General features: G+C 48.0%; 1 protein-coding gene across 4 annotated transcripts in view; it reads right to left on the bottom strand.

The window, feature by feature from the left end:
* Window positions 1-6,356: 6,356 nt before the first annotated feature.
* The window catches only part of PRICKLE2 (prickle planar cell polarity protein 2), a 104,716-nt gene continuing 100,223 nt past the window's right edge, over window positions 6,357-10,849 (bottom strand). For all 4 annotated transcript variants that reach the window (XM_051788789.1, XM_051788792.1, XM_051788791.1 and 1 more), the window contains one exon: window positions 6,357-8,246. In XM_051788789.1, coding sequence (XP_051644749.1) covers window positions 7,378-8,246 — 869 coding nt within the window. In that variant the 3' untranslated portion in view covers window positions 6,357-7,377. The remainder of the gene's footprint in view (window positions 8,247-10,849) is intronic.

The following is a 10,849-nucleotide window of genomic DNA, read 5'->3' as shown; positions in this document are numbered from 1 at the left end:
AAAGGCAGGGATCTCTGAGGCTGCAGTGAAGCCCCATGGGGAGCCAGGCTTGTTTGTTCCAGTTCTGTGTGCATCCCAAATCAACTTCTCTTCTTTGTATCTTTTGCCATAAACAATTATGTTCATAAATATGCAAAGATCTGCTTCCTCTGAGCAAAACCCTCCACTGTCACAACCGGGCCAGGCGGTGAAGCCACGCACGCTTATTCCCATCATTATGAACTCCAAAATGAAATGAAATGAGAAGGGCAAGTGTTGGGAGAGGAGGCTGTGGGACAGGGACAGGGACAGGGCAGTGCCTCTTGTGGGGGCTGCTCTGTTGCCCCTGCCTAGGGGGCTGCACATTGCCCTGCTGTGTGCTCAGTGGGGGGAGAGCTTCTCCCATTCCCCTTTCTCTTCCTCTTCCCCTTTGCCTTTCTTCTCTGTTTTCCCTTTCCCTTTCTTCCCTTTTCCTTTTTCCTTTTCCTTTTTTCCTTTTCCTTCCCTCCTTATTTTCTCTCTTTCTCTCCTTTCCTTTTTCCCCTTTCCCTTTTCTCCTTTTCCTTTCCATTTCCTTTTCCCTTTTCCTCTTTCCCTTCCAGGCTGGCAGCACCCACCAGGGCTGGCAGCAAGCCATCCCCACCCCAGACTGGGGCCACAGTGGCACTTCTGGAGGGGCTCACCGAGGTCCCCCACACTCAGACACTGCTGTGGCGGGGTCTGGCCTCCCCTGGCACATAAAAAAATAAATTGCCATTTCACCCATGTGCTACCCAACGATGAGGTTTCAGTTTAACTCCTCAGAGGGGCCCCGAGCTGCAGGGGAGCACAGGCCAGCATCACATCTGCTGGACAGAAATCTTGCAAATTTCGGTCTAAACCATGAGGATTTTGCAGTGGCTCTCCCTGGCTCCCTTTTCCTCCCCTGTGATCACATGAACAGTGCACCATGTGAGAGGCAAGTACTTCACTCAGCATTTTAAAACTGTTTGTTATGAGACTCTATGAATTTAGTAAAACTTCCTAAATATTCACAAACTGCTCAGCAGCTCCATGAAGGATGGAGCAGGCTTGGGCGGGGGGGGGGGGGGAGAATTTACTATTTTGTAGAGTCATCATATAAATTATTCACCAGCCCTAATCTGCCCAGCTGTATTTACTGTCCTGGGCCAAGAACTCCAGAGGCTGCTGCTCCCAACACAAACCAGCAATTTTGCTGCTTCGGCTTTTGGCGGTGAGTCAAGGTCAGACCTGACCCAGGCAGATGGGGTGGGAGGATGGGGGGATCACTGGAAGCATCCAACAGGAAAAATCTCCATTAGGCCAATATATGAATGGCCTTCCCAACAGGCACTCTATGCATGGTGAACAAGCAGCAGTAATTATGGAATTGCAGGGGCTCCAGATGTTTTGTGTACGTTTTAGTCTTCATTTACTTGTTTTCTGTGCTGAGTTACTTGGGATACTGAAAAATGTAAATAATGAATATGTGATGAGCAGCAAGAATAGATCTCTGCCCTGCCTCCCTCTTCCAGAAAAGCTAATTAATCCAAATACTAAAATAAAAACTGCCTGAGTCTGCTCCAGCATCAGCCATGAAAGAGAGCTCATAAGCAAATAACTGACAATTAAAGCCCAACTTACAGAAAAGAAGAAAAATTCCCAAGTTGTATAGTGCTACAGCGAGCTCTTTCTACCAGTGGGGATCTAAGGGAGAGTTGTGTCAATAGGAAACAACTCTGATAGAAATTGCTGGCACCCAGGTGCCAAAAAACTGCCTCAAACCCTGGGCTAGAGCCACTGGTTTAAATCAGAACTGTTTTGACAGCCTCCTTCATCCCAGATTTTTTAGCTCCTTGTTGTTAAAAGCATCATTCTGGTGGAAGTTTGGAGATGGAGAAACTGAGGCACAGAGCACAAGCAGGGCTGGCAGCTGAAGGGATCCCTGTGACTGGGGTGGGAGCAGATTGCTGGGCTGGGTTTGTTAAAAATCAGGGCATGTGATAATACATACATCGCCTGATATACACCCAGCATGGCTCAGGGCTGGCTTTCTCCTGGCTGTTGATATGGGATCCCAGCATGGAGGACTGAGGGTATGACTGCAGGAATTATATGGAGGATATATATATACACACACATATATATGTGTACATATGTATATACTGTGATCTGATGTGTGCTCTTCAGAGTTTAATGCTTTATTTAGACTGAATTAACTTGCTTCACAGGGCTTTGTTTATCCATTTTAATAAATCAGCTCTTTCAGCTAAATCTTGCCTTAAGAGTTGATCATAACCAGAGCCTCTAAGAGCGCAGCAGATATAAATATTTGCTTTTACATCAGGAAAACTCTCCTGAGAATGCTTTAGAACTGATTGGGTTTGCCTAAAACAGAGAAGCTGGTAATTTGCTGAGTTGTTAAAAAGAAGTGAAGAAGCAGAGAGGCAGAGCTGCAGGTAAGGGATCTTTGGTCACTGACCTAAGGGCCAGTGTGCCACAGGTGCTTTGAGCCTGCAAGCTGGTTTCCTCCACTCCTCCCAGGTGAGGATGGAGCCTGGAGGCAGTTGAAGCTGATGCTGTAACATGGAGGGAGCACAAAGCACAACACTGGAGTCCAGTGTGGATGGGCAGAGGCAGCAAATACAAGTAATATAAACTTTCTAATTTTTTTCCTCTACTTAGAGATCTAGACAAGCATTCTTGGCACTAGAAATAAGTGTCTTTCCCCTTTCCTTCTCCTTTCCTTTCTCCCCTATAAATGCACTGATATGTCACAATTTGTGGGTGCTTTTGGAAAGGGGCCCCAGATCTCCAGTGACTTGTTCCCGGCCCTTGGCATCCTTGGCCACCGACTCCCCTTTGTGCTCAAACAGGAGCTGAATTCCTAAATAGTTTTAAGGATCTAGGTTGAAAATGTGTTGCATAAAAAAAAAAATCTTTAAAATAAAATACTCCAGAATTGCTCTTAGCTAATGAGCTTTCCTGGCTGGGGAGGATGGTCATCTAAATGGTGGCAGATAATCTCCAGGAGAATGAGGACAGCCTAGATTTCAAGAATAGCATAATTGTATGTAAATGCAAGGAACAGGGAGCTTTTTTTAGCCTGAAAGAGTAAAGTTCATCAGATAACATGGCAGCTTGAAGCCCAGGAGCTCAGATTAGCTGGGGGCTGGGAAGCAGACAGAACAGAGCCTGGTGGGTGCTGCCAGCCCAATGCTACACAGGCACGGCTTTTGGGGGTATTAAATTGTGAGGGTAAATATGTGCCCGTTTCTCAAGAGCCCTCAGCCTTCATCTAACAGCTCCTATTAATTAACCCCCCACTCAGTGCTGCTGTCTTTTCAGAGAACCTTCGTCAGCAAATGGCTCTGCAAAGCCACCGAGCACAGTGGACGATGCCAGAGCCACTTGGGCCTTTTGCAAATGTGGGATTATCTGGGGAAAATAATTTCCAGATCAGGGTGCTGCTGATTATTTCTAACCTCACACTTATGTTATCTGCATCTTTCTGCAGAGGCTCTGCTGATGTGCTGATGTGCACTGGGTCCAAGGCTGGGTGGCTTTTGCCTTCCTGGAAAACAAGTCTCAGTGTGCTGGAAGCTTCCCTGCACAGCTTCAGTGACTTTTGGGCTGACATGCTGCCAACACTGGGGTGTTTTAGGTGTTACAGGGGCCTATACTGAGCCCCACAGCCTGCTGGGAACATGGATGTAAAGGATGATGTGCTCTCACTACCACCTGGGCTATGGCCAAGTGTGCAATGCAGATGCTGGTTTTGCAATGAAGGTTAACTCTAGTCCATTCCCTGGGTTCACACTTGGCAGGTCTTGCCAAGGACTTCTTGGAGAAAAAAAGGGAGGAAAAAAAGAGGTATTTTATGGAGGAAAATTGTGGCAGCAATAGACCTGATCGTATTTAATTATTTTATTTTTTTTAAGCAACAGTGACTGTGCCAGGCCGACTCTGGCAGCACAGCTGTCTGGGGCAACCCAGCAAAAAGCTACCCACTCCCTCAGCCAGTAATGAGCCCAGAGAAACTGGACCCACTGACACTCATCCTGAGCTTCAGGTGGTGTCACCTTCACTTAGTTGTTGGAGACACGAAAGTAAATGTCTGTGTGTGCCCCCTGCTCCCACGGGGCGCTGGCACCCGCACGCAGCGGGCACAGAGAGGGAAACCAGCAGGGCCAGATGGCGACAGAGCAACATTTTACAGACTGGTAGCTCCGTCCCTCAAGCTCAGTGGGTTTGTCAGGAATGGTTAATCATACTCCAAATGGGCTAAAGAAGACGAAAAAGAGCATTCTTTTTTTTTCCTTTTTTAACCACGTGTCTCCAAGTGTACAGGACTTCTGGAGCCCGTAGGAAAAATGAAAAAGGTTTGAAAGATGCATTTGCACTTTTTTTGCTGAAATTTGTACCAACTCTGTCTTTCTTATAAAATGTGATCTGAGACCTTTCTCTTGTGCTGGTGAAGGGCCCAGGAGAGTGGAGCATCATCTGAGACACTCTCACCTCCCCAGTTTGTTGCCCACCTGTTCTGATTCCAGGGCTGCATTAAAGCCGGGGTGTACACCAGTCACAGCAGGGATAGAGATGCTCTGCAGTGAGAACCAATTTTTTGAAGAGCTGCATCCAGCAGCAAAACCATCCTGTGAATGGGGGCACTGTGCCCTGGATTTCAGTATAAAATTGCAGGGGAAAAGTGCAGCAATTCTGTTGCAAGGAGTTTCTACAGCTTGTTCCATTAGCCCTGGGGAGAAGCAGCTAGGAGGAAAAGGGGAAAGGTTGGGAATTAGTGTTTTACCGTTTGCTGAGCAATCCAGGCTCCTGGTGTACAAGAGTAACTCAGCTGTACCACAGCTTACAGACAACATTCATTGTCCTTTTAATCACTGACAGTGAATTAAACTGTACATATTAAATAATATAATATAAAATACATATAATAACCTGCAGTTCCAGTGTCATACTTGTTCCTGAAAACAATACCCCTACCCGACTCACCAGGTCTATTTTGGAAAACATGGAAAGATCTGTGGTCTTTCTAAGAAAAAGGATGTTATTTGTAAATTCCACATTGAAGTCTCCCCCAGACTATGCCAGAGGCCCACCAGGGATTTTGGCTGAGCAGTGCTGGCTTTTACCAGGTGAAGACTTCAAAACACCCTGGAAGTGTTCAGAAGGTGGCACTTGGGGATATGGGGGTAGTGAACACGGTGTGTTGAGCTGATCTTGCTCGATGATCTTAGAGGTCTTTTCCAACCTCAATGATTCTATGACTTGGTTTTTTTAACACCAAAAAATTAGTCCAGGACACCAACCCTGGGGAAGGTGCGTGGTGTGCAGGAGATGCTTTCCTTGTCCACCAAAACCACACCAAGGATGGGGCTGAACTGGTTCTTGTGCTTTTATTGGAACACCAGCTTAACGAAAATCAAGTTTTCTACTCACAATTAACCAATACTCCTTAAGAGCAAAAAACATACACATGAGACTCTTCCCTTTGGATGAATACTTCCATTTATTCCAACTGGAAAAAACATTTTTTTTAAATATACTTAAGTGTAATTTCTTTTTTCTTTTTAAAGGAATAATAATTATCACATTGTCCTTTACAAACAACAAAAAAATTCCTAGCAATAGTCTGTGGTATGGAGACATCCATCTTCCAGATTTTTCTGCATCTGCTGCTTTGAGTAGGCATCAGGGTGTCCCTATGTGTGCCAGGGATGCCGGTGCCATCCCTGCAGTGGGACCCTCATTCCCACTGGTGCAGGGCAGGGGCTGGCTTGGAGGTGCAGTGGCATCCTGAGATGCTGGCAGCACATGGGAGGAGGGCTATTAAGCCAGTTAAGCTCTCAGCCCTCCTGTGGCTCAAAGCCCAGCCTTATCTTAACACCCCTCAGGCGCTAACCCGAATCTTTGGGTGCCAAGAGCCCCTTTTGCAAACCTGCTTCTTTCTGGGAAGCACTGAGACAACCTTTCATTGGCTTGCAACTGGGACATGCTGGGATGGCAGAGCCCCAATGGATTAAAGCACACAGAGAACAAACTCACATCCACCATAAATACAACACAGCTGAGCCCTATTTATAGACCCTCTGCCACGGTGAGGGCTGTCCTGGCTCTGTGGCAGAGGCTGAGCCCCTCTAGGGGTCAAACCCCCTGGCCCCACATGGCCCCAGAGGGGTGGGGGCATCTCGCCAGACAGGATGGGGCCCACGGGGAGCAGTTTGCAGGTGTTCTCATATGTGTTAGGCAGTAGGCAATACTGAGACTTCCACTTGGTAATGAACAGCAGTTAACATAACCCAGGAGACTAGAGCACCATAAGACAAGTCTATATTCAAAACAACGTCATGCTGACATCACACAATTGCACCATTTACACTTTATTTACTCCAAATAATAGTTCAATGTTTAGTAACTTCAGCGTTCTCTACAGAGGTGTGAAATTCCTTCTCCGGCTTTGGTCATTTACAATGTTGCAGACATTTGGTAGTTTTGTTCTTTCCTGTTTAATAACAACAATTTAAAAAAAAAAAAAAAAGTCCCTTTTTCAGCTGTCAGGGTTCCTGTATCTGACTGGTGGAGCATACCTGTGAATCACAGGCGTGAGCAGATTTCAAAATGCCACTGAGGCCTCATCAAGACCTAATGAATCAGAAAATGCTCTCCTTATTGACCAGGATCAAAAAAAATTAACAGAAAAGAGAGTTAAAACAAAAAAACTAAACCTCAAAAACCAATGACAACTCAATTCTCACTGATATACTTAAAGAATTTGGTGATGAAATGGAAAGGGGGATCAAAAGTACTGTTTGGTTAGCTCTGGCTGAAAACAATTCTGAACGTGCATGCATTTTCCCAGTGACTCCTAAGATATAGAAATTACTCTGATATTACAAAATACAAAAATATTTTCTCCAAACTGTCATTTACATCGCATTTACAACAACCATGGAAATAACTTAGGTTCCCACACTGTCTGAGAGACAAATCACCTACCAACATGGCTAATGGAAAACAAAAACGTGGTGGAAAGCAAAAGCTACCGGCAAACTGATGCTGAGAGTCAACAGTGGCAACCAAAACGTATGGACAAACAGAGCTCAAAGGGGTGGCAGTATCTGGGAGAAGGAGGAGAAACTACTGGGTAAATATTACAGGCTAAAGTGAACTTTTTAAATTTTTTTCTCCAAAGTAAGATGTGCAAAATATATTCACCGTGCCCAGGATTATGACTATTTATAGAAGCCAGTCTACAACCTTCTTACAAATCCCCACTCTTCAGGCCTTTTTTTTGTTACAATAAAAGCACTTACATGATCTAAAACAGTGCAAGATTGTGAGTTAATTTACATTCTCCCAAGGTGCCTGGCAAGGATGCCATTAGGATATGATACAGTTTTTGCTCTTCTGTCTTTTCCGGCTGTGCAACTGTCCCCTGGCACCCACCGTGGAAGACTTGGGCATGCTGTACGAGCCGTACTTGTGCAGGAGCTCCTCGCTGGTCACGTACCGGAGGCGGGTGGGCTGGGGAATGGGCTCCCCAAGGAAATAGCCCTCGTTGTCGGACTCCGAAGAGGAGGAGCAGGTGGAGCACCAGTCGTATTCAGCGAAGTAGGGCCCCCACCTCTCGCCCAAGTGGTTCTGCAAGGCGAGATCCGACACCGTCCGGGGACAGTGGCCGTAGACGTCCCTGCGGGGACCCTGCTCCACCGTCTCTCTGCAGCTCCTCTGGTGCATGAACGGGTCGTAGTCGTCCCTGGCTCGGAGCGAGGGTCTCTCCTTCAGCCGGTAGCACTGCTCGCTGGCCAGGTGCAGGGCGTTATCCGACCGGGAACGCCGAGACCGCCGGGGCCGGTGCGGGCGGTAGTGCCGGTCGTCATCCCGCAGGGTAGTTCGCCGGCGCGTGCGCTCACTCATGGGGGCATGTCTGGGCACCTCCTGCACCCCCAGGTTGCCCCCGGGCACCCCACTGCCGTAGTCAAAGCTCTGGTGCATCCGCCCTGGCAGTGGCCGCTCTCGGTAGCCGAGGGGGCTGGCGAGGTCGTGCAGGGTGGGCTCCATGTCCTGGTACTGCTGTGCTGACAGCAGGCTGCGGACGGACTCAGCGCTTCGGAACTGCATGGAGGAGTTCAGGGTCCCCATGTTGCTCATCTTCTCCGAGACGTTCATACCTGAGTCTTTGCTCAGGTCAGGCATGGAGAACCTGGAGAGATGCTCCTGGCGCTTGGCTCCACCATCTGCTGAGAGGCCTTTGCAGGGAAAGGGCAAAGGAAGGAAAAAAGAGAGTTAAGATGGAGAATTTTCTATCAGTGGAGGGTGGAGGCTGGTTTTGGCCCAAGGATTTTGCTTTAAAAAATAACTCAGTGGTTTCGATGCTGTCCTGAAGAGCCCTTTCAAGAGGAGGATTTTTATTTTTTTTTTAAAGAGCAGGCAGTTCCTCCTTTGGGGAAATCACACCAATTTAAGGTGTTTTGTGTTGGACTCCAAGTTGCTTTTCACGACTTCCTTTCCCATATGTCTACACTGTCTGCGACTTGATAGGAATAACCAGCGATGCCAGGGAGAAATCATGCGTCAGAGGTAACCTGAGGCCTCCTGCACGCCAAGATAACTGGGGTGCCATGATCCAGCACCCACACCTTGTGCTTGGAGGACTGAACAACGTCGGGGCAAATGAAAACAGGGCCACTGACTAATTCAGGCTTGTCACCATGCTGCACTGCACAGATCCCCGAATGACACCCGAAGGCACAGCCTTGGCCACGTGCATGCAGTCGGGTTTCCCAGGAGACAAGGAAACACCCCAGGACAAGAGAGTCTTCTATAGCTCCCTGTAAGCAGCGGGACAGCTGGAGGGTCAGGCTATCCCTACAGATATCCAGGGAGTTGTGCATGGGCAGGAGCCAGGAATATCAGCTCCAGCTTGATGAGCTGCCCTGCCTGGGAAGGTGACCCACTGGGTCACTCTGATGTGATAACAAGCCCTGAGCTCCTACAAGGTGCTTTCCTCCAGCCCAGAAAGCCTTCACCAGGCAGCAGGGAAGCGGGGTGTCTCCTCAGCACCTGCCCATCAAGAAAAAACAATGCACCCCACACTGCCTAGTCCTTGTCCTGTTTTATGGGTGTTTCCTGACTATTTTCTATCTCCCCATTGGCTTGACGAGTGGCAGCAGTCGGTGCTTGCACTGCAGGCTCAGGACAACATGTTTCGCAAGTTATTTCAAAGGAAATCCATTTCATCCCAAATCAAACGCAAAGTGTTTGCTTTGGCTCTCTTTTCCCTGTCCCTCTCTGACAGCCTCCCGGTGCAGACCCAACACGCAGAGCTGTGCACCATCAGCAGGATTTCCAGCATGACGCACTGCCTTTATGCAATCATCGAGAATTTATGACTTTGTAAATTAATTAAAAAAAATAGCAACCCAGCCCAGAGTTCAAGAACAAACCTCCTCTTCCCTCAACAAAAGCTGTCTGCATTTCATCGACAGCTCGGCTCCTTCGGCATTAGCCGCTGCTGCCAAACCTGAACAAGAACATGGGCTGCTTCAGGGTTTCTCTGGATTCAGCCTTAAAAAAATCAACAGATCCTGCAAAGCTGGACAAAGTTTTCCAAACTGTCCCCTCGGTGGCACTATGGAGAACTCTGACTGGCTCTCACACGGTTTGGCTTTGCTCCCCGAGTCCCAGTGCCACAGCCACTTCTCCCTGAACCTTTGCTTTTCTGCTCTAAATGGGGATGTTTCTGGAGTTTATGATTACAGAGGAAGGTAAAGTGAAGGTGATCCCTGAATGCTACAGGAAAAGGGAGAGGCTGTGTTAAAAAAAAAGGAAAAGGCATGTTTTGTTTCAAAAAGGACACACTTTCCAAGCCAGGCTCATGCCTTTTTTGTTTTTCCTAACCCACGCTGATCTTGAGTGAGTAAACCCAATCCTGACCACTGCCCTTTAAAAACAGTTCTGGATGGGCTCCCTGTATCCTTCAAAGTCCTGCCCACCCATGCTCACTATGGGAGTGAATGATTCCCAGCATGTTTCTCCTCCCTGCTGGAGCTGCGATTTTCTGTCCCTCCTGTGTCACTGTGGAGGAGCCCAGCAACCCCCAGTGAGGGAAAATTAACTTGGTAACATGCACAAGGACCTCCTGCAAAGCCAGAGCAACAGTGGGATTGCTGGCAGAGCTGATCCCAATGAGAATCACAGTGGCCTTAATCAGACCTGTCAGACAATAGCTGACATTGAAGAAAATGACCCCTTGGTGACATTTATGCAGCTCCTCATTAAGAGAACCGGCGCAGCTCCGCAATAAGAACAAGCTATGGCAGTACTGGGCAGGAATGCAGATCCAGCAGCACAGGATGCTTCTGTGGCATCAGCAGGTTGATTTTGGCAGCACTGTTTAAAAGGGATTGACCTCATCTCACTCACAGGGGTGTGGGGCGAGCTGGTGCTTTGCCCCCAGCACCAGCCGCATTGGGTGGTACGGCTGCCCCTCACAGCCATCTCCCTCCTCCAGTGCTGCATCCAGCAAAGAACAAAACTGAGCATCTGGGGAGAGGCTCTGGAGACACGGAAAGAGCAAAACAGTATTTTTAAATTAAACAAGACACATCTGCTTCTCCACATCACGGGCAGGAATGCTGTGGTCGAGATCAAGCAAGACGACCAGCAGTGAAACCTGTTTGTTTCTGTCAAGAGTAAAGCAAGCTGTGGTAAGCAGGGAGCTCCAGCTTGGAAAAGGCAGAGACAGCACTTCACCAGTTTAGTTCGTGCAGGATAGGGGTTTCCAGCCCCTAACACACACCTCCAGCAGACACCATGAATGCTTTAGTCTTTTCCCCTTGGAATTGCTGGT

This window comes from Manacus candei, unplaced genomic scaffold, assembly GCF_025592945.1.
Source record: "Manacus candei isolate 608988 ecotype Guabito, Panama unplaced genomic scaffold, ASM2559294v1 h1tg000025l, whole genome shotgun sequence".
NCBI lineage: Eukaryota > Metazoa > Chordata > Aves > Passeriformes > Pipridae > Manacus > Manacus candei.
Note: the sequence above shows the minus strand (reverse complement) of the source record. Positions and strands in the feature narration are given on the sequence as shown.